At 47.3% G+C, this 24,368-nt stretch overlaps 1 protein-coding gene across 1 annotated transcript in view; it reads left to right on the forward strand.

The window, feature by feature from the left end:
- The window catches only part of HAUS6 (HAUS augmin like complex subunit 6), a 1,011,950-nt gene that overhangs the window by 45,211 nt on the left and 942,371 nt on the right, over positions 1–24,368 (forward strand). The window contains exon 3 of the mRNA XM_069625969.1: positions 19,004–19,082. Within this exon, the coding sequence (XP_069482070.1) occupies positions 19,004–19,082 (79 nt within the window). The remainder of the gene's footprint in view (positions 1–19,003; positions 19,083–24,368) is intronic.

Below are 24,368 nucleotides of genomic sequence, written 5' to 3' on the forward strand. Positions count from 1 at the left end.
CCGTAGAGCCCGTCGGGTAAACAGCCTTCACTGAACACTCTAGTTAACTATTCAAGGCCAGACTGCAGTCCCAGAATATATGAAGTGTAGGGCATTGACACCACATGTGGAAGTAGCTTCCATGAAGTCCACATCCACGCCAGCAGGTGGGATCCAGAACCGACTACATTTCATGTAGTTTTAGTGGGTGCAGGTACAATCTCTAACGCAGCTTCTACATACTCTCGATTTGTGATACATTTAGAGATGGCATGATTTCTGGCCCATATTTAGTCCTAGGTGTCATTGTTTATAGAACTGGCTATGTCAACTTCCGAGTTTGATATGTAAGACGTCTTACAAATATGAAGTCTACCCATAGTACACTCACCTTCCCTACCCCACAGACAAAGCCACCCTCATCACTGCCACCTTCCTTCTGTCATCCGACCCATGAAGCGCGTTGTCAGTTGAGGCTTTCGCTGCCACCTTCTCACCCCCTCCTCCCCCTTCGGCTGACTCCCACCCTGACACAGCCCTCTCCACTCTGCTATATCTGATACTCTTGATATTCTTGCCGCGTCATGAGAATCCGCCTGAAGCCCAAAGCCAAATGTAACTCCTGGTATGACTCGGATCTTGTCCCCCTTAAACACAAGTGCACGGTGGCAGAGAGGAAATGGCGTGCTTCATGTTCATCCTCTGACAAACTGGCCTGTCGCCTGCTCCAAAGGCAATACCGGCTCTCCATTCTCTCCAAGAAGAGAGCCCTCATCCAAGCCCGCATCTCTGCGGCATCTAACAATTCGGCCGAACTCTTTAAAATCTGCAAGGAGATGGCCAATCCTGCTGCAGTCTCTACCTCTCCTGTCCCCTCCCAGGCCCTCTGCACAGGCCCTCTGCACAGCACTGGCCTCTCACTTCATTTCAAAAACTCAGGACATCCTGTCCGCACTCTCCACCTATCACCTCCCCCCCTCTATTCACTGCTCTTCCTCTGGCCCTTCTGCAGCCACCCCTCCTCTCCCCTGCCTTTCCCCTCTTTTCTGCTGACAAGGTTTCAAGACAAGTCCGATCTATGAAAGTCTCGTCAAAACGGGTCCACCCCTGTTCCTCCAAAACTATCAAGGACCACATTGACTCCTTGGCTCCTGCCCTTGCTGACTTCTGCAATCGCTCCTTCACCTCTGGAGTCTTCGCATCCCCTCTCAAGCACTCCCTGGTGCACCCCCTTCTCAAGAAACCCTCTTCCGACCCCTCCTGCCCAGCTAACTATCGCCCAATCTCTATCACTCCCTTCCTGGGCAAGCTCCTGGAGAAACTGGCCATCTCCCAGCTTAATCTCCATGCTGAATCTGCTGGTAGTCTTCATGACCATCAGTCTGGCTTCAGAGCTGCCAGAAGCATGGAAACTGCCCTCTTGAACATCCGTGAGGACCTGCTCTCGAACCTGGACTCTAACACTCCATGTGTTCTCATTTTGCTTGATCTCTCTTCTGCCTTCGATACCGTCAACCATACCATCCTGCTCAACTGTCTCCGTGATAACCTGGATATCACTGGTCCGGCTCTGGTGTGGCTGACCTCTTGCCCTCCAATCGACCCCATGTCCAACTGGGGTCTTTCCTCTCTGACATCTTTTTCTCTACCTGTGGTGTCCCCCCAGGGATCTAACCTCTCTCCCTGGCTTTTCAACCAGTATCTGGCACTTCTCGCCCACCGCATCGCCACTCTTTGCCCCAACTTTCAGTGCTATGCGGATGATACCCAGCTCATTTTCAGGCTACCCCCGGCCTCCTCTTATCCTTCCCTCATCTCTGACTGTCTTTCTGCTATCCAGGACTGGTGTGCCGCCAATGACCTCTGCCTTAATGCCAGCAAGACTGAGATTCTACTCATCGGCACACCCACTCCCTCCTTCCCTGCAGCTCTCTGGCCAGCCTCTCTTGGCCCTCTTCCCGCTCCTACCTGCAAGGCAAACAACCTTGGGGTCATCTTCGACTCCACACTCTCCTTCTCTCCTCACATATCCAACGTCTCTAAGAAGTCACACTACCAGCTACACCACCTCAGAGGTATCCTTCCTTTCCTCTCTTTCCCCCAGAAGCTCACTGTCTCTAGAGCCCTGGTTCTCACGAAGCTGGACTACTGTAACAGCCTCTATCTAAATCTGCCTGCCTCTACTCTGCGCCCTTTGCAACTCATCCAGAACAGGACTGCGAGACCTGTCCTTGGCCTCAAGCCCAGCGACCGTATCTCTCCAGGACTGAAATCACTACACTGGCTCCCAGTGACTGCGAGGATCAAGTTCAAAACCCTCTGTATTGTCCACAAGGCCTTCTGGGGCCTTGGGCCAAAATACCTTCAATTCTCTCTTCCTAAATATCTTCCTTCTTGAGCTCTTCGCTCATCCACCTCCAACTCCCTCAGGGTCAGCCGCTTCTCCAAACAACGAGTTGGGGTCAGATCTCTCTCCGCTGCACGGGCTTCCCTCTGGAACAGCCTTCCTGCCTCCCTGAAACTTGAGAACCATTTCCGGTTCCGGAAACACCTCAAAACCTTCCTCTTCGCCTCTGCTTTCTCTCCCCCTCTCCCCTGCTAAAGTTACTGAAACTGCACTGAATCTGCAACTGGTGCCACTCACCGTTCTCGGTCCTTGGCCCAGCCACTCTCCCCTGCACTGCCTCCCCCTGCACTGCGGGACTGTCTGTATCCCTACAGCCCCCCCTTCCCAGCACTTGTCTGCACTTACCACCAGCTGGCCCTTGTTATTTATCCTGTATGCTATTAACTCTGTACTGCACTTTCCCCTCTCCCCTTTCCCTTCCCATCTACCCTTGCACTTGCGCGATCTGAATGACACCTGGCCTAGTAGGATCGTTATGTCTCCCCGTGCCCCCCCCCGCCTCGTCGCGCCTCGAAACACTTGTGTATAGGCACGTTACAAATGCCATATAATATAATATATCATATCCTATATCATAGTAGTCTATAAAGCCCCCAGGGCTTGCCTGTGTGATGCCATCAACCAGGGTGAGTTGTAGACCAATTGTGTTATGCAAGGCACTCTCCTTAACTTAAGGGCAGGAGATCCAGTGACACAATTGGGTATACCTGAACCGCTCATTCTCGAGCAGGCTGAACTTGTCCTTGCACTCAGTGAATTGGAGAGGAGAGTCACTCTGGTGGTGCTGGGACAGATGCGCAAGTCTTCCGGCCCCCCTTCCCACTCTAAGCCCTGTACCTGAAGCTATGACCTCTGATGCTTGGTGAAAAATCTCAGTTGGCCAAGATTGGAGATCAGTGACCTAATCCCGGCATCGCCCGCACCCTCCTCAGAGCATTACGTCAATAAGTGATGGTTGCGTGGAAGCTGAAAGCGTAGCGGAATAGGCAAGCTTTGCCCAATCTATGAAAGGTGCATGGGATAGTTTACTCTGGGAGTTGGCCCGTTTGAGGGCCCACTTGGGGAGGATGTTCAGGCTCATTCCATGAAAACCTACTGGAAATCTGAGCAGCTGGGGTTTATCTGATGGGCCGGCGTTATTCCCACAGCGTTTCATTCAATGCAGGGATTAATATCTTTGTGGCAGCCATGTTGTCCGCCAACGGGCCGTTTCATGTCTGTAAGACTCCCCTAACATCGCCTTCTCCACAGGGGGTTCAAGGTGCAGCAGGGCTGCAGTAAATGAACATCAGGTATGGCACTGTATGTAGGCTCTCAAGAAGACATTGTTTTTCTCCCCAGGTCACTCCATGTTTTGACGTTAACAAGTAGGTGTTACCCAGGGATCAAAATTAAGATTGGATAAGCAGGAGCTAAAAGTAGCTCCTGGGTACTGTGATGAATCACAGGATTCAGTCATTTCTTCCCAGTGGGAGCCTTTCCTTGTGTGGCTAGGGAGGTGAGCCAGCTACACAATAATCCCCCCTGGGGTGGTGGTAAGCGGGATCTCAAAGGGAAAGACTCCCGTTCCATTGAGGAACTTCCTAACGCCCCTTTCTCACACCACAAGACCACCAAGTCAGACCACTGTTATTGTCATACAGAATTCAAATTTCCTCTAGAAAACCAACCCTTCACCGAAGAAGAGTAGCAAAAGGGTAATCATGATTATTCTCAATACTGTGATGAAGATTGAACTAAGGATGCAGAACATTCATGAGACACCGGAGGGACTAAAACTCTCCATTGGGGAGGTCTCAGCAACCTGAGATAAAAGATCAGAGGAAGGACTCCTCTTAGATTCTGATAGGAGAGGAGCCTGGGACCTACAAACCAGGCAAGTCATTGCTGGGCAATGGGAACGGTCAAACCTCAGTCGGGAGGAAGAAAGAAGTTGCTGCTTCCCGGCCACCTTAAAAGAGAGGTTATCGAGCAGAGGGCAAGGAACCACCAAGAAGAAGCGGGCGAGTGTGATGGCGTGTCCCGGGAGGGGTGGGCCGGAGGGTCCAATAACAATGATGAGACTGTTGAAACCTGGAAACTGCGGAGAGGAGCAAGGCGTGAACGGAACGAGAAGGTAAGTCTTGGGAAGTCCCGCTCCTTAGAAGATACCCAGCGATGCTAATCCCTGTGAAAGAAGGTAATTGCGATGGCGGGGGATCCAGAAGGGATCACAGCAGGGTTCCTCATCTAATCAATAAGCAGGAGATAAAACACCAGCTCCTCTGTGTCTGGCGTTTTCCGGTCGGCAGGAGCTACCGCAGGTGGAAACACGAGCTACCAGAGATGATCCTTTTAACTTTGTCAATTTTGTATGAGCCATTGTATTAGATGTGTTCTAATTGTTTTTTATTAACATTCTTAACTAATCAAAGTTAATGTCAAATTTACATGTTTGGAAGGCACCAGTTGGCCCTAGGAGCCAAAAGTAGCTTGTTGGTTTCAAGCTAACAAGGCTCTCATCTGCTAGAAGCAGTAGCTAAATAGCTCCTAGCTCCCCTCAATGTCGAACCCTGTCACAGCAATCAAGAGTACGAACCTCCTACTAGTCGCAGTAGTCAGTCACAATTTAATAAGGTTAACGAATACTCTGGGACTCTGCCTTTTTGTCCCTGTAAGTGGCTAGAGCGTAACGGTGAGGCAGAAGGAGAGTGATATTCATTGTGTAATACACCAGGAAGTGACGCAACAGTAACAAAAACATTAAGAATCGGAAGGATACAAAGATGTCCATCCCCCTTAGTGGAACAAGGAAGAGAAGGACTTTCAGAGACACTAAAAAGACTTTTGCCCAGGATTCCTAATAGCCACGTGGGTAAAAGGAGAGGAATAACCAGAAAGCAAATAGGAGGAAGAGACTTGGAAATGTCCCGTACAGGAACTACATCAGTTACTTAAAGATATTGCTCAACAATATTGAGCATATCGAGGAGAAGGGAGTCATTCTAGACCTTTGTTGTTCAGAAGCTGAAGAAGCCTTTCCAGGAGTAAGGACTCCTTCTCCTGTCTTGTTGTTTTTGCATAGTGCTAGCGACAGAATAGCTTAAAGTTGGACGGAGGGCAGACATTTACTTTTGACTTCACTACAGATGAGCGCCTTAGTTAGTTTGGTTAGGTAGGGAACCCTATAGGTCATGGATGGCAAGGTATTTTTTCTTATTTAAATAAAGGGCAAAATGACAAACTGACCTGCCTCCGCCTTCTGACTTGCCACAGTTTATCCATCATTAACCATTGACCAGCGGCTACCACTGGAGAATGAAGAGCTAGTACAAAGTGTTCTGAATATCTAACTCCTACATAAGATGGAAACTTCCCTTTTTGTCTATTTGTGACCCCTCCTGCTTCACATGTCATATAGATGTCTTGGTATTACCTATTTATATATTGCTTCAAATGCACATAGGTGTGTTTCTTTGGCATCAGTTGGCCTGGGGATCTAAGAGTAGCTCCTGGTAGCTGTTGTTGTCAAGCTAACCAGGCTCTTCTAGGCCACACGCAGGAGTTAAATGGCTCGGAGTTCCCTTCAATTTACCGGTCCTCTTGAAAATAAAGCATATTCAAAAGCCCTCTGCCTTAGAGGTGAAGAAGGCATCCAAGGTCGAGGAAAGCTCTTCTCCCTACCACACTATGGCAACATCATGGGGCCAAAAAGTCTTTTCTGCTGCCTGTTCACTGGTACCAGGATGCTGCTCGTTGATTGCAGCTCTAGTAACCCCTGCATGGGCCAGACCACTTCAGGGACTGGAAGTGCAGAAATAAGGATTTACCATGTCCCTGTAGAACTGGGATTGAACCTCACAGCAACCTAGAATTCCAGAAACCGCTTGGAACTCTGTTAACTACCTCAAGACCTCTTAAAGTGAGCTTGCCTGCGCTGGACTCATTAAGTTAGAAGATCCACAGTGCTGCTTTGGGAACTTTACGTATTTTTGAACAGCTTACCTGCCTATGTAGCCATCCAGATGACTGCTCAAACCAACCCAATCACCAGCAAGACTTTGGGAACAAGTGACTGGAACAGCAGAAGCATGAATTTGCTGCCGACTCCACTTGCTAACTGTTGGACTTGATTGATTCGACTTTCTCGAACTCTGACTTGATTGAATGAGAGCCTGTGCTTCGAACCGACAACAGGGACTCTCAATTGGGACCCTGCGACTCCATTCTAGCAATGCACCTAAACAGGTGGCTCTATGCTGTTGTGCCCCAAAAAAAACAAGATATTTGAAGAGGTTCTGCCCTCCTGGTCCACGTTGAGGGACCATAATGGAATAGTTGGGCAGGAGGTTCAACTGTATCTGGCTCTTTAGCCATGAATGGCTGGCCTAGATGTAAGAACCCCCAGCAGGAAGTTGCAACTAGGTGTCTGGCGCACATGCTGGGAATTACCAAGCAGGGCTAATGTCCAAAGTGCACTCTATCAAAGCTGCTGTGTGATTCTTGGGCATTAAATCTGAAGACTGACACTTGCCAGGAAGCATTCAGCACTTTGAATGTGACCCACAAAAGCACACAAGTGTCTGTTAATGTAAGTGTTCTTGTATAGTGCCTGCCTTCCACTATTGTTGGCCTTGTTGTGCATGGCTCTGTAAGAAAAAAAGGGGAGCAGTGGGAAAGGCAGATTGTATTGCTTTGTATTCTATTTGTTATTTATATAGCGCTCTTTCCCCATTTGTATGGCCTCAATGCGCTTTGTGGTTGGGACACCCTTGGTGACTGCAGTCCATGTGTAGGAGTTTAGATTGAGAGATCACTGTATGCTTTTATGCCGAATTAGGACTTAGGTGGCTGGCTATGCCACCAATAAGCAGCCCACAGGTCAGGCACGTGATGGGCGCTGTTGGTGGTTTAGGGGTAGAGTGCTATTGTTCAAGATTCGATGTGTGCTCCGAATTTTATTTTCGGTGGTTGTGGCTGTGTACTAGTGGCAGAGGTGTTAAGGTATGTCAGGGGTTTTAGTGTGGACGGCTGTGTGCTGCCAGGCCAGAATGGCATAGCTATAGTTACATTCTGTGGTGCATGGATGGGTGGCTGTGCCTGTGACCACAGACGTATTGTAAGGTATACGTACCATATGCTTGGATGGAGTTCGGCTGTAGGTTTTTTCTTTGTCCAATACTGATGGCTGGTCTCGCTATTCGTGATCTCCCTGCAATGAAAGTCTGAGCAGCGAGGCCGGGTCCCGAAGGGCACAGAGGAAGGGTGGGGTGGACATGAGGGAGGACGATATGGGGTTGGGGAGAACAGGGAGGGCGAACGTTTGTTATGGGGGTGCCACTACGAACACTGCCAGCATCTGTGCTGTGATTGGTGGATAGAAATGTTGTTGTCTTTGGGTGCAGCAATATAGTAGAGGTGGGAGGGTTTGAAGAAGAGGCAGGAAGAGGCCGGTTTTGAGGGTCTTTCTGAATTTCAGTTGACCTGCAATTTCTATTTATTCGCGTTTTACATGGCACTTTAAGCTAAGGCGCTGTACAGAGAACAGGGAATGGTACAATAAAATGAATAAGTAAAAATTAATAAATCAATCGAGCATGTTGCAAAAGGTGAGACTTTAATTGCTTATGAAATAAAGAATAGATGGACATAGAACGAAGAGAGTGAGTGAGAGAGGTTATTCCAGTGAAAGGGAGCTAAGAGTGAAAGTACGAGAACTCACAAGGGGGGGGGGGTGTGAGGTGCCAACAAGAGAAATTGTGAGGCTGTGCAGAGAACGAGAAGGGGTATAGAAAGATACCAGGGCTGAGGGATAGTCTGGAGCAAGACCATAGAGGCATTTGAAGACTAGGCATAGGGCATTAAATTTTAAGCAGAGAGTGAGAAGATAACCAGCCAAGAGTAGCAAGAGAAAACTCAGAAAGGAAGGAGGCAAAGGAGACAAATAGAAGGGTTAAAAACTGATTTTAGAGGGGCAAGACGAGAAATTTGGAGCCCAAAAAGAGTAGAGGAACAGTAAGAGTTGGGAAAAGTTTAGAGAGGAAATAAGAATTTAGAAGCTTTAAGTGAGAAAAGGACTAGCTTTACGGATATGTGCAGGTGAAAGCAGCGAGCGTGCAAAGTTGGAGAAATGTGATGCGAGAAGGATAGACTAGAGTCAAAGTAGATCCCAAGATTTTGGGCCGTAGACTAGATTAGAAGCTGGGATGGGGAAAGAAATAAAGGACGCGGGGGTTGTGGGGGAGTTAAGGGTATTGGGGGGGGGGGGGGGGGGGGGAGAAGAGAACGTCTGTTTTCCCAGCATTTAAGTGCAAGATAGTGAGAATACATCCACGATTTGATGGCCAGAAGACGCACAGAAGGTGTGGTGAATCTCAGAAGAAAAGGAGATTAAAAGTAGAGTGTCATCAGCATAAGTGGTGTGACAGACCAAAGGAAGAAATAACAGCAGCAAGAGGTGGAAGTGTAAAGAGAGAACATAAAGCGCCCAAGACGGATCCTTGCGGAACGCCATAGGCAAGCAAAAGGGATTTGGATGATTTGCCAGCCCATTCCTCTCCAAGCTTCTCGTGCGCCTTGCCTACTCGCAGCTCTCAACCTTTGTCACCAATCTCTCTCTCCTACCCCCCCTCTAAATCTGGCTTGTGTCCTAAGCACTCTCCTGAAACGGCCCCCACCTACATGCTTAACTCCCTCCTCTCCGCTCGGCACTCTACGCAATCCTCTGTCCTTATTCTTCTTGACCTCTCTGCTGCCTTTGACACTGTCGATCACCCCCTTCTTCTCAACACTTTCTTCCTTTGGATTCAAAGGCTCTGTTCTTAATTGGCTATCATCTTGCCTCTCCTCGCGCTCTTTTACTGTTTCCTGGGGAGGCCGCTCCTCTCCTACCCAGCCTCTGGAATATGGAGTACCCCAAGGTTCGGTGCTTGACCCTTTCCTTTTCTCACTCTACACCTCCCGCCTTGCCCCGGTTATCTCCTCCTTTGGCATTTCTCACCATTTGTATGCTGACGATACTCTGCTCTTCCTTTCCTTCTCTTCCTTCTCTACCAATCTCCACCTTAAACTCTCTTCCTGTCTCACTGCCATTAAAAACTGGGTGTCTTCCCACTTTCTTTCCCTCAACACTGATAAAACTGAAGTAGTTTTCTTCCACTCAACTCTCTTCCCCCTCCATCTCCTCCTCCTTTCATTCATTTTCCTCCTAATCCCCCCGTCTCTGCCGACGCTTGCAATTTAGGCATTCACTTTGACTCCCCTCTCACTTTTTCCCATCATATCTCTCACCTCTCGTGCCTGTCGCTACCACCTCTTTAATATTCGCAAAGTCCGCCCCTCTCTCACTTTCCATGCTACTAAACTTTTAATCTCCCATCTTCCCTCGCCTCTTCTACTGCTCTTCCTTACTCTTTGGACTACCTACTTCTCATCTCGCCCCCTCAAATCTATCTACCACTCTTCCGTCTGTACCCTCTGTCTCCTCACCTCCCGTGACTCCATCTCTGCTTTCCTTTCCTCCCTTGGCTGGCTTCCCTTTCACTCCCTACATAAATTTCATTTTCTCTGCTTGGTCTTTAAATCTCTCCATGGTCTTGCTCCCCCTTATCTCTCCTCCCTCCTCTCTTTCTACACTCCCTCCCGCCCCCTTCGCTCTGCTGACCACTTCCTTCTCACTGTTCCTCCACCCCCTTGTGCCACCTCCCGTTTCCGCTCCTTCCAGCTCCTAGCCCCCCTGCACTGGAACTTACCTCTCTCAATCCGCTCTATTCTTACCTTTTCCTCATTCCGCACATCCCTTAAATCTCCTTCTCCATTACCCACCTTGAAACCCTTCTCCTCCCTCCTTTTTCTTTTCACCATGATCTCCCTCCCCCACTATCCCATTCTCACCCTTTTACCCCATCCGTTTCCCTCCTCCTTCTCCTCCCCACCCCTCCCTCTCAGTTCTACTGCACTACTTTCCCTCTTCACTTCTGTTTAATTGCTCTACTTACTGTTTTGTTGGACTGATTCATAATTATAAATTGCTTCTACTGTTATACGGTTAAAATGTTAATGTTATATGTATCCTGTTAAAATGTGCAGCGTTTTGGACTAAAGCGCTATATAAACATAATAAATACAATACAATGAAACGGGAGTAAGTACTCTGAGATAGATTGGAACAAGGATAGGACTGAGCGTACAAAACCAAATTAAGAAAGGCATCCGTAGAAGGGAGTGGTTGACCGAGTTGAACTCAGCAGATGGCTCCAAAAGAATAGGAGATGAGTATTTAGAATACCGAACAGTAAGTAGTGAGTCCAAGACAGAAAGAAGAGCAGTTTCTGTGGATTGAAGAGGACGAAAGCCAGACTGGAATTGTGGCAGAATAGAAGAGTTGGAAACAAAGTTAGAAACTTGAATAGACCAACCGTTCAAGTAATTTATAGAGATAGGGTAAATGGGAAATAGGACGAAAATTTGAAACAGTGAGTTCAGGAGAGATGGAAGCTTCAATGTCCGAACGAAGAGCAGCTACCTTAGAGGAGAAAAATTGGGCAAAGTCGGAGGATGACGGAGTAGAATTAAGGGTAGTCAAGGGTAGGAGGAGATGGAAGACGAGAGAGAATTTGAAAGACGCCTAGGGTGGGAAGACCGAGTGTGTAAGAGATCAGAGGTAGAGAATAAAAAAATAGTCCTCATAAAGAGCATGATAGGAAAAGTATGAAGAATGATCTGCTGTAGATTTGGTCTTGAGCCCGTGTCTTTGCAGACACCATACTTGGCCACCGCTCCCTAATGAGGGCGCCAGGCCACAACGGAGCTTCGCTCCCCCACGTGGCTGCTTTACATCACCTCCACGTCGGGGCCGGCCCCCCGAGAGTCCACGAGCACCTTGCCATCACCAAACACAGGGCGAGACGGCCGCCCGCCAATTCACCTTCCTTCCCACTTGACCCTAGTACAATTGCTGAATGCCTTGCCCCTGTGCCCGCTGCTCCCACGATTGCTATGAATACTACTGCCTCCAATGCAACTTGTACCACTGCTGATTGCCTAGCCTCTGTGCCCACTGCTCCCCATGATTGCTATGAATACTGCTTCTGTACAACAACATCAAAAAAACCTCTAAGATAGTGCTATTAGGCGACCTAAATCTTGGCCTGAATGATAGCAACGATGCACAAGCATCTACTCTACTAAAAGCACTGACCACTTTAGGGTTCAATCAATCTATTACTGAGCCTACTCAAACGAAAGGTTGCACGCTTGATTGGGTAGCTCATCGCAACTGTCCCATCCTTATCCCAGAGATCTCCCCCATCCCTTGGTCCGATCATTTCTGTATCCAACTCAACATTGCCACCACCACTGGCCCCACCAAACCCAACACAACACTTCCAGCAGCCTTCTCCAGGAGCTCGCGCACACTCGCTAGAGAAAATCTCCTTCCACACCTCTTAGCTCCTGCCTTCCAGCCTCCATTCCCCAATGATCCAAGCCTCCTCGCTGACGCCTTTAGTCAAGTCATCACTTGTGCTCTGGACACCATAGCACCTCTCCCACTTAAGAAAGCTAAGAAAACTAAACCCTCCAACGCTTGGTTCACCCAAGAATTTATGGAATTACGGTCATCCAAAAGGACCTTGCTTGCAACCTGGAGAAAAAAAACCCTAACAAAATGACCAAAACCGCATTCAAAAACTGCTCCAGACAATACAAAGCTGCCATCACTCAGGCTAAAGCGGCATCCTTCAATACAAGGATTGATGATGCTAAATCTGGGACCAAAGATCTTTGCAATATTCAGGGAACTTGAGACCCCCACTACCCCTCTATCTACCATCATCAAGGATGGGTCCTGGTGCAACACCATTCAAACTATGTTAGATAAGCTTGACAAGCTGCACACTAAAATTCTAGCGCACCAAAAAAGCTCTATTGTACATTCTAGACACTTGTCCCGACCACTCCTCCATCCGCCACAGCTGAGGAGGTACCCACTTTCGACTTCTTTGACTGAATCAGTTATAGACCTTATAAAATCCATCAAACCATCCAATTGCAAAGGGGATGCATGCCTAGCTCACATTAAAGAATGCGCCCGTGCCCTGGCTCCCGTCATCACCGCATTCAATAACTCATCATTCCGCTCAGCCCAAGTACCTAAAGCCCTGAAGGAAGCTTGGGTCCGACCACTCCTAAAAAAAAAAAAAAAAATCCCATGGTACCAGGGAACCACAGACCGATCACTACAGTCCCCTTCCTGCTAAAGATTCTTGATAAAGCAGCCTACCTGCAAGTTCAAAAATTCTTGGAAGAGAATAAACTCCTAGGTCTGTGCCAATCTGGCTTCAGGCCACGGCACGGCACAGAAACGGCTCTTCTGGATCTCAAAAATCAAATCGATGACCAAAGAGACGTTGGTAGGCCAGCTCTCGTTCTCCTGCTAGACCTGTCTGCAGCATTCGATCTGGTAGATCACAAGACCTTATGTCTTCATCTATCCTCCAGTGCCAACTTCTCCCCGAAAGCCTGCAAATGGATATCTTCCTTCCTCAAAGAGTCATGAAGGTGTTCTCTGATTCCGTGAGTGCTGCCCCCAGCCCGATCAAATGCCGCGTCCCTCAAGGATCCTGCATATCACCAACTCTCTAACCTCTTTACTAGGCCACTGTTCCAACTTCTTGATGCTATGGGCATCTCATATACTAATTATGCTAATGACACCCAGGTGCTCATCCCACTGACTGGTGACTACCCTACAGATATGAATATTCTCAATCTCATGTACTCCACAATCCAGTCCTGGATGGCTGAAAACTGGCTGTGCTTAAAAAGTGAGAAAACGGAACTCCTGCTAATTGGATCCACAGCCACACTCAGTAAACTCGGTACGCCATACAGCTCATTTACAATCGATAACATTCCCATTTACTGTGTCCCAAGCCATCAAGACACTGGGTGTATACCTGGAGCCTAGCATGACCATGGAAAGACAAGTAAATGCCGAGGCATCCTCAGCTGCCTACCACTCCAAACTAATCAATGCAGTTAGGCCGTTCCTGTCACAAGACAACTGCATCACCATTGCAAGGGCCATTATCGGATCTAGGCTAGAATACTGTAACGTACTCTATGCCAGTACATCCCAAAGGAACTTGTCAAAACTTAAAGTGGCGCAGAATAATGCCCTTAGGGCCGCAACTGGTACAGCCAGTAGGGACCACATCTCTGGGGTTAGAAGGCAGGTTCACTGGCTGACAGTCAAAGGATCCTTTTCAAAACACTGGCTATTGCACGCAAATGCATCCATGGTTTGGCACCTACCTACCTAGCTCAAAGGATCACCAAAAAAAACACCCTCTAGACCTTCCAGGTCTGCCTACGCTAATCGCCTCATTGTTCCTCACACACACAGAGTGCGAGCCGGTGGCTCCAGTTTCCCTACCGTGGCTGCAACTCACTGGAATACCCTCCCTGCCCAACTCAGGATGACCGAATCCCACACAACCTTCCGTAAAGCCTTGAAGACTAAGCTCTTTGTTTGACTCCCTCCCTCTATCTCCACCACTTGAATCTGTATTGTTTACTGTACCTGACATGTAACCCATTGTAAACTATGTAACTGTATTAATCCATTGTACTGGGCCGCTACCCTGTAACCCTTGAGCAAGCCTGCATACATAGTCTTCTCAGCGCCTCTATGCCTGTGGGTTGTAGCGCGCTATACAAATACTGAAATAAAATAAAAGATGACGGAGGATACAGCGCATTGGAACAAAGATGGGGAGAAAGCCATGGTTGCGAAAGTTTGCGAGTGGGATGGAAGGGATAAGGGGTAAAGTGAATCAAGAGGAATAGGGAGGAAGGACAGAGGTACAAGTGGAGGTAAAGAGTGAGGAGTTAAAGTTACATAAATCGCGTCGAAAGAATGACGTGGAGTAGGAGACCGAAGAACATGGGGAAACTAGAGGAAACAGTGACACAAAGATGTTGGTGGTCGGAGAGACTGGGAGAGAGGAAACAGAGAGGCAGAAAAGGACGAAGTAAAAATAAGACCGACACAGGAACCGGAAATATGAGATGGAGTAGAAAGAGGGTGGAGAAAATTAGTCTAGAATTGAGAGAAGGGAGGGTGGAGTGTGTCGACAAAAGGTGGAGATTGAAATCACCCAACAGTATTCGAGGGTTGGAAATAGGAAGAATACAGGAAACAAGATAATCGATATCACAAAAGGAGCCAACGGGACCAGTTGTTTGGTAGATAAGCAGGAAGTAAATAGGATCGGGTTTAGATGACTGCAGCGTGAGCAGAACGTGGAGGGTAGATACAATTGTCATATTTGCGAGCAAAGGTAAGTCGAAGAGTAGGATTGTTTTCTGAAGGCTGTTGGGCAACATTCTATGTAGTAACCCTTTGGGAGACTACACCAGCTTTGTCCTCTTGGCAATAGGTAACCCAATCTTTGGTATAGGCCTGTACTGCATAAATTGGTAGAGTGACGGAGCAGCCAGGCTTATCTCAAGAGGGTTCCATGTGAGCTGTAGTGTTGTAGCATAGAGATTGACAGTGACATGTATTCAAATAACACTTATACTCAAGGTTTCTTGATTAAAATAATTATTTATTGAACAGTCCGTTTTTAAAATAAGACTTATTTTAGAAGGGGGCAATATGCAACACTTAAATATACTTCAAAAATAGACTTGTTCAGTTAAGTAGATGCCCTTTTTGGATGTATCACACACACACACACTTTCTACACCCTGAGGTGACTTCAAGAGTAATGTAATACTGGAGTTGTGGGAAAAGGAAAAGTTTGGGGAAGGAAACAAAGGTTGACAAGTTTCTCCAAACAGGTAAGTACTTCACAGTCCCCCAAAGCAATGTAGGTTAACCCTTTCCCAACTATACAACTAAGGTATATATGACTTTTTGAGGGACCGATAAGGTTGGAGGTTGAGAAGTGTCTTCAGGGAGCCAGGGCAGCCAATGTCAATTGAACAAAGTCTAGGGGAGTTGAGGCACTTCTTGAGGATAGCCCAAGCCTCTTGCACAATGTTAGTTTTTGTAGCAAAAGAACCACTGTTGGGCCAAAAGCTGGGAGGCTTGTGAAAAGCAAAGATGCAAGCAACTCTGCAAAGGGCAGCAAATGCAAGTCTCCAGTGAGAGCAAGAAAGCTACACACAAGTACCCCTAGTTACACAGTACCTTGAGTCAGAAGGAAAGGTTCCAGCTGGCTTCTGTTCCTGTTGTAATTCTGCAGATCCTGTTGTTCCTGGGCTTCAGTCGTGGAGACAAGAGGAAGGAAGTCTGGGGACTTCTGAACTATGGTTTTCAGGTCAGTGGCAATGGGCACAATTCAGATCAGCGGCACTTTGTTTCAGCTACTCGCAAATAGCACCACTGCAGTTCTTGGACACCTTGTGGACTTTCCTTGCTTCTGGGGTTCAGCACTCTGTTGGGGTGGCTCAGGCTTGGTTAGTCCTGCTTCGAGGGAATCCAGAGGATCTTACTGGAGCTCGGGTCTGGCTTAAAAATGAGGCACTCTATTCTGGTGTTCCTGCTATATGGTATTTATAACGCACCTATACACGGGTGTTATAAACACCTTGGTTGCAGCAGCGAAGAAGTGCAGGGAGAGGGGTTCCAGTCAAGTTCGTCTTGGGGTCAGCTGGTCCCACGAACCCAAGTGGAGAAGTCCTTTCCGGGTTTCTCTAGTCGATTAGAAATATGGAGCTTCTGCACTGCAGCAAGGCTTCACCGGGCAAACCAATGGTCCAGGAGGATGCAGCAAGCTTCTCTTGGTTTCGTCTTCGGTTCCTTCATCCAGCGGTCGACTCTGCCTTCCTTGCAAAACACCTCGCCTTTTATGCAGGTTTCTCCCATTCATTTGCAGCCTAGCTGTCACTCGCACAGTATGGTGGCTGTCCTCCAAGGACAGCCAGACAGTCCCCTTTTTGAGTGCATTCCTGTAACCAAGGAGACTAAGCACAGGGAGTTTCTGGAACCTCCCTCGCTTCCTGCTGAGCCAGAGGCGGGCTTCACTAGTGAATGCCGCCAAAGACAAAACTAACAAAGGGACCAAACCTGGGTTGGGGCGCAGAGAATCTCAAGAAGGATCATACAAACAAATGGTGAAAAAGACGACCAGGGCCATTTTGACAAAATGGGCACCCATGGGTGCAATACTGCAGCTGAGGATTCAGCCTGCGGTAAAAACGCACAGTGGTAGGAAAATTAAACCACTGCCACCAGCCATTAATTGTAGTAATGGTAACGTAAAAATGTTACACGAGAAGGTAGACCAAGGGAATACTAAGTAACCTCTCCATGACTCTATGTAAGATGGTGTGTGCTGGGTCTACAAAGAGAGAGAAGGTAAGTGAAGTCAATTTCACTTTACTACTCTTGGAAACAGTAGTTTATCCAAGAGAAGGTATTTAAACCTTGGCAGAAATCCAAAGGACTTCTCTGTGACACTGCATTGAGGGTGGTGTGCGTCACAATGATGCCTATGGAGTTTGTCACTCCAAAACCAAAAGAAAAACAGTTTAAATCAGAGGAAAATACATCAGAGAGTGGGGGGAAAAAGGTCTCACACTTTCCAGGATAAAAATGAAAAGTCCTTAAGTCAAGCAAAAGAGTTGGGGGTCTCTAAGGTTGAAGGGAATTATCACAGAAATGAGAATTCTCCCTAACGGAGAATAATGATAACAGAAGTAAACATGAAATGTTACCTGCACTAAAGTAGGGTGAAGCATTGAAACATGAATTTGGAGAAGTGGTTGTGCTGGGGTATGGAAGTCGGTTGGAGATAACATGGCAGGCCAAGTTGGAGGTTCATGAAGGCACCTAAAGACTGGTGGATTTGCTATGGGGCCGAGTCACAGCTGTGGACCGCTGCAGACCGGCGAGGGCCGACTTTGCCCAGACTTCGCCTGGGACAGATTTAAAGAGTGGGATGAGAGCGAGGCAGGAAGTGTGGCCTCCCACATTGCTAAGCAACGTGGACGCTGCTGGTGTTTTGTGCCGGAGGAGCGTGCAGGGACAGCAGAGCAGGGCTGTACTACACTAAAGCAGTTTGAACGAGGCAATGCTGCAGGCACCCTCACAACCAGCCAGGTGCTGTCTCGGATGAAATCCGGCAGCAACGAACGCTGCAGACTGCGAGGGATGACTTTGCCCGACATTCAATATTGCGAATGTGTTGGGGTAGGGCGTTCCAGATGATTGGGCAGATTCTCGTTCTCCTTCCAAGCGGCAATCTGGAGGAGTTGTAAAGTGGGACCACTAGGGAATCTGCTGTGCGAGATCCGAGACTGAGGGGTGGAATCCCTGAATTTTGTCTTGAAGGAATTCCAGGCTGGTGTTGTGGATGGCCCGGTGGGTGATGCACATGGCTGTAAAGGATGTGTGTCGATCAATCTGGAGCCAATTGAGGACTTTCAGTGTAGGGTTCTGGGGGGTAGGGGGGGTAGGTTGATGAGCAGGCATGCTGCAGCGTTTTGGATTCTTTGCAGCTTCCTTAGTTGAAACGTCGGTGCACCTAGGTAAAAGCAGTTTGCGTAGTCTACGCGGGAGAGGATGATGGAGTTGATGGCAGAGAAATGGCGGGGATAGGTGAGGTAAGGGAAAATAAACCTGCAAATCCGTAGATGGAAGAAACTGGTTTTAGATACAGAGGCGGTGGGTTCGGCGAGGGATAGGGATATGTCCATTGTGTAGCAAAGGTTTTTCACTGAGTTGGATGCAAAATGTTGTTGTGTTGATGGGTGCAGGCCAGAAGTACCCAGTTCCTGAGTTGCAATCTGCGTTCTATGGGTTTGGCGGAGAAACCTGGGAGTTTGTTATGCATAAGGAAGAGCTCAAGATCTCATTGAATGCAGCGCTTTGGGACTGGTTAGCTGCAGATGTGGGAGAGTGTGATTGGGCCAAAGAGGAAAGCTTAATTGTGGCTCTGTTAGTGTTGATCGGTCTCATTTCACTAGCTCACTTTGCCCATGGCAATCTTTCTTTCGCTCTCCCGTTTGTTGCCAAATCGAAGGAAGACTGGCTAGGTCTTTAGCAGCAGCCTTTATTGCAAAGGCATGTGGACGGGTGCTGTCAAAGGTTGTGAACAGCTGGACCACATTTTTCGTGAGTCTCCTCTGTATTCCTAGGGTCGCAGTGCACGAGGGTGATGGATGTCTAGACCAAGGTATTCATCATGCAGTTCATGTCTCAAAGGCAAGTGGTGTACGGTGACAAGGGCGTTGTTGTGTGCATAGTATACAAAACTGGTAAGACAAACACCAGTGCGGCAAAATATCAGTTGCAGGTTTCATGGTAGAAAAACTTTTATTGAGAAACTCCATGGGCAAAATACAAGAGAGGTAAAATATCACATTGGTGAGATTGAAAGTAGCAAACCTATAAAGGGAAATATTCTGCAATGCTTAGATTTTGCCTACCAGAGTATCACAGCGGCGAGATTAAAAGTGGCAAACCTATTTTGTGTATGTGTGCACACTGGTATCGGCCCATCCGCTCCTATGCTTGAAGCCTGCCTGCTCTGCTATGTTAACCTATGAGTGAGTTTTGGTCTAAACAACCCCCCTCCTTGGAAAGAGGATAGTGACTGACACTTTTTCTTTGAATATTGGCAGGTACTGTTGGCCTCCGATGGACAAAAAGCGGGATGCAGAGTTCAGGAAACTGTGCTGTGAATGGCTCAGGAGCATTTCGGTACGTAGATTGAGCTTTTGAAATTGATTCAAGGTATTCTTTAGTGCTAGGTTTTTATGACCACTTGCCATATGGAGTAGCCTTACCAATAATAAACTGTAAATTAAGGTTTGGATTTCTTTGCGTTTGTGTGTGGCCTTGACCATTGAAGTAAACGGCAAGCTATTGCAGCCGTTAAGAGTGCATGACCATGCTTACGTTGTGTGTGTGTGTGTGTGTGTGTGTGTGTGTGTGTGTGTGTTTTTTGTTGTTGTTTTTTTAACTGTTGTTGGCTAAAGCCACAGGCCAAATGCAACATCCAAAATTAAAAGTTGCCAAGTTGGGTCTCAGTCTTGGCAGGATTATATTAGAATTTTGTTGGTGCTTATTTTATGTCACTGTCATTCACAATAGTATTTGGCCATCGTGGGTATATATATTTTTATTTTTTATTTTATTTTTAATAAAGTTTTGTTGGAATTGACATGGTTTTTACTGGTAAAAATGCAAAATTAAATGCTACTACCCAGGTATTCAAAGTTACTTGCCCCACAGCTCTCCACACACACACAACACACCATTTCTTACTCGCCAAGTTATAATCCTCTAGCAAGCTCACACATTGAGGCCTGGTTATAAAATCCTATGCCCAAGACCCACATAGTGGATTACAGAACACAGTATAAATGAAGGTGACGGGTGGAGAGCAGGGCTGTGTGGGAATATTTTTTTAAAAAATTCTGAGTGACTAGTCCCTAACTGTAAATTCTGACGTGGTACAGATGTTAATATAGGAAAGGGTAGTGGTTTGAAGTCTTGTGAACACTCTGCATTTCATAGTGCTCCCGCTCCACCTTTCAGTTGAGTCAAACGATGGGGCTTCTCGCTCTTTAACGGCTATCTGCTGTCTTCACCAGGCTTTCCTGGTCTTGGCATTTAAATCCCAGATTGGGACTAGTTGTACATCCAGATTTACTGTGTCAGTCCACTTTTCAAGCCCTTATGTAGCACTTATTGCTTCTTTGGGATTTAAGAGATCTGAGAGATCATTCAGTCTTTGTTTTGTGTAAGGTTACGAAGACGCAAAAAAAAAGGCAGAGCCAGAGATTTCAGTTGGGTCACTCTATGGGTTTCATGCTGCGGTTTGTGCTCCCTGTTCTGCTTCAGTTGAATCCAGCATATTGTGCGACTTTTCTTCCTTCTTATAACTTTTTTGATCTTGGGTACCTCCACTTTAGAGGTACCCTCTTGTGTTTCAGGTGACTTCCTGCAAACCTCTACTCAAGATTAGGTCTAATTGGTTCATCTGAACAGCCTGCATCCTCATTTGGAGCTTTGAGCTTGGTGGGCGGTGTGAGGATGTGTGTAAATGAAATGCTCCTGTTGCATCCTCCGTTTTGATCCGTACTGTGGATCACTGTAAGATAAGCATTTGGTTTTTGAGCTGTGGCTTTTTAGCCATGTTGGTAACCTGTCCATCAATAAAGATCTTGAGTTGAATTTGTACGCATCTGCCTGCATCAGTTTACCCAGTCCAGGAGAGCGAGGGACTGTGTAGAATTACATTTCTTTGAAGGGGTAGCGGAGGATGCAAGTTTTGCTTTTAATGAGACTTGTCGCAATAGAGCGTTGTGGCGAGTTTGTGTTGCATAGATCAATGAACTAGGTGTGGTGGAGGCTGAAATTGTGGACAAGTTCTTGGGGAGGAACTAAAAACCCTTGACCATAATCCCTCTTCAGAATACATTGACGCAACCCAGGAAGAGGTTCTAGCAATCTCTGCCTTGAGCAGGCCTCCCATGAAAAGTAACATTTTACTATTTGATCGTTTCTGCCTCCTATTTCTTTTCATCTCAATTTCTGCAAAATCTACTGTGGAGGAGTTTGGTTATGTGAGCTGGTACACTAAGAACTTTCCAAGTGGAGTTTTTTTCTGGTTACCTAAATGATGGCTTACATTTTCTTTCTAGCCAGAAGTTCTTGTAGATCAAACTCTCATTTTCTATGATTGTGGGAAACCGTGAAGCCCTGCAAATCAAGTTAATAAGATCCGAGAAGGCCAGAATGGTGCGGTTATGCCCATCTTTGAAGAGAGCTCTTCTATAACTTGATCGATTTTTGTCAAGGTGGCTGGATTGAAAGTACAGTTTCCACCTGCACTTAAGGAGGCTATTTTCCAGGGGGACCAATTGATCTCCAACCTATTAGTGTATTGAGTGCGGGCGTAATTTAGGGAAGCAACAGCATGTTTTACAATCGTATGGGGATTAACGGTGAGGGGAGCAGGGAGTGAACAGGGGTAGGCAATTGGCAGCAAGGGAGCTAAAAGCAACCAGGGTAGGAAGCAGTGAGGCGCAGAGGACCGAGTCTCAGGTAGGGTGCAGAGTGGAAGGTGCATTGACCTAGTGTTGGGGAGTTAGTGTTCGTACTTGAGCTCGTTGCTGAACTTTAAAAACATTGGGATGAGTCAGATGTTGACATGGAGGTTTCAGAGTGGGGCGTAGATCGAGAAGGCCTGTCTTCTGTTACTTTCCTTTCTGCACTAGCAGAGTTTAAGTCTGCACATGTTCTTCTGGTGTATTGCAGACTTATGGAGATGCAGAGTTTCTCAGTAAGGTAGCTTGGGGATGTCAAGGTGAATGCCTAATATATTATGCAGGCTTGCTGTGGGAGCCAGTGCTGTTCAATGAGGGTTGGGGGATCTAATTTGTCCTTTTTGAGTTGTGCTGCTGCATACAAGACACATCTCGGGAGTGCAAAGGCAGTGTCTGGAAGGCCTTTTAAAAGCGCATTGTCACCATACATGTGGGAAGAAGACCAAGGCTTGGGCAGCGGCTCTGAAGTTGCTTTGAGATGAAGGACTTGATTTTCCACAGGAGAGAAAGTTGGTACCAGGCCATTTGTGTCTCCCTTGCTATGTGCTGTTTGAAATTGATGTGGCTCTCTCTAAAGGGAACCCATGGAACTTGGCAGAGGTGGCCAGTTGGGATGTGAAGCCCTTGAGGTTCATAGCAGAGATCCACGTCTGGATGTCGGGGTGTTGTTTTTGGTCAGCAATAGGTATTCATTCTTGGAGGGTTTGAGCTTCAGGTAATCACAGGACATCCACGACTAGATCAATGTGAGGCAAGGCTTGAGCCTGTGGATGTCTTTGATGGAGGCTATCTTGAGGTAGATCTGAGTCATTTGCATATTTGTGGTGGTTGTGTGGAGGGAGGAGAGTTCAGAGTGCTTCTGTGTATAGATTGACCATCACGGGTGACCGGATGGATCCTTGCAGGACTCCACAGGTGATTGCTAGGTTTGACGCTGTGGAGAAATCCATTTGTACAAACTGTTGTCGATTTTGCGAGTGGTCTCTGGCTGGTGGTCTACTGTGTCGAATGCTGCTGAGAGGTCGAGGAGAACCAGAAGACCATCATCAAGGATTTTTAAGGCATCTTCGATCACCTTGTATTTGTTTTATTTGTAACGTGCTCCGTCGGGCCCGGAGGCATCAGGGCGCAATTTAGGACATGGTTACATAACAAGCATACGTATATTCAAAATTGGATACAGTGCAAAGTATTCAGAACATACAGAAATATACATCATTTACAGAGTAGAGATTAGAGCAGGCGTTTTACTGGGACAGGGCTCCCAGGTACATCCGAAATCCGAGTTTCAAGGCTGATCGAAGAGCCAGGATTTCGTTTTGGACTTGAAGGCACTAAAGCATTCTTCTGATCTGATGGTGACGGGGAGGGCATTCCAAAGCTTGGAAGCTAAGACGGGGAAGCTTGATCCACCCGCTTTTTGTAATTTGAACCTAGGGGATGGTAAAACAGTGGGTCTGGGCGGTTCTTTGAGGGCGGGTAGGCGCGTGGCGGGTTAGCCGGCTGCAGAGATAGGGGGGGGGGTGGGCTTGGTTGGCTAGGCATTTGTGGGTAAGGCTTTCAGTGCAATTCTATTTTTGACCAGTAGCCAGTGTAGATTGGATCTAGATTCCGAGATGTGGTGGTTTCGCGGGATGTTTAGGGCCGCTCTAATGCCGTTGTTCTGGGGGATTTGCAATTTGTTCAGATTCTCTTGGCTGGCTCCTAGGTAGAGGGCGCTACCATAGTCGATTTTAGCTATGATGAGGGTTCTGGCCAGTGTGACCGAGTTTGGGGTGGTCAGAAATGGCCTGCAGGCTGCAATGAGTTTGCAGGTGTATGCTGAGGCAGATCTGACTGCATTTGTTTGTCGTGAAAGGGATAAGGTGGTGTCAAAGTAGACGCCTAAGGTTTTAGTGTCTTTTGAAACTTGGATGGTGTTGCCATCGATGACAAACGATTGGTACGCCGGCTCAAGTTTACTAAGGCGTTGCGTGGTGCCCAAGATGAGGAGCTCAGTCTTGTCATCATTGAGGCATAACTGGTGTTGTGCCATCCAGACTTGGATGACCAGGTAGACGTCATTCAGGGCCTTGGTGTCAGCCAAGTAGTCACCAGTGATGGGAATGAGTATCTGGGTGTCAGCATAATTCGTATAAGGGACACCCAGATAGTCAAGTACATCAAAGAGTGGTTTTGTAAAAACATTAGAGTGTTGGCGACACGCAAGAGCCCTGAGGGACGCCGCAGTGAATAGGGGAATAATCTGCAGTTGCAGATTGAGAAAATACCCGCATAGATGTATTACTCGAGAATTATTTGATCCAGGCCGTAGCTGATGGAGAGAAATGGGCATCAGAGTGAAGATGCTTGCATAAGATTTGGAGGTTGACTAAATCGAATGCCGCAGAGAGGTCAAATAAAAGTAACAGGGCAAGTTTGCCGTTGTCCTTTAAGACTTCAATTTGAGTTTTTAAGTCTAGTAAAGCTGTCTCTGTTCCGTGTCTGGGGCGGAAGCCAGATTCTATAGGACCTAGATTATTATTTGTTTCCAGGTACTCTTGGATTTGCAGGTATGCTGTGCGGTCTAGGATTTTTAGCAGGAACGGGACAGTAGTAATATGTCTGTAGTTGGTGGGTATGCTAGGTTCAAGGGAGGGTTTTTTGAGCAGGGAGATCACCCATGCGTCCTTAAGGTTGTCAGGGACCGTTCCTGTTTTAAAGGAGGCATTGATGAAGGAAGTGATAAATGGTGCCAAATCGTGGGCAGATTCCTTAATGATTGGTGCAGGGCAGGGATCACCCTGGCAGTTGGAGGGTTTGATCCTCAGGATAATGTTTTCTACCTCTGCAGCGGTGAGCAGGCGAACCGTTTGAGATTGGGCAAGTCAGGGGAAAGGGCCCCAGCTAGGCTAGGAGGGCGATTGTCCAGTTTCAGGGTGTCTTGTTTAGC

Source organism: Ambystoma mexicanum, chromosome 6p (assembly GCF_040938575.1).
Source record: "Ambystoma mexicanum isolate Mex_15411 chromosome 6p, UKY_AmexF1_1, whole genome shotgun sequence".
NCBI lineage: Eukaryota > Metazoa > Chordata > Amphibia > Caudata > Ambystomatidae > Ambystoma > Ambystoma mexicanum.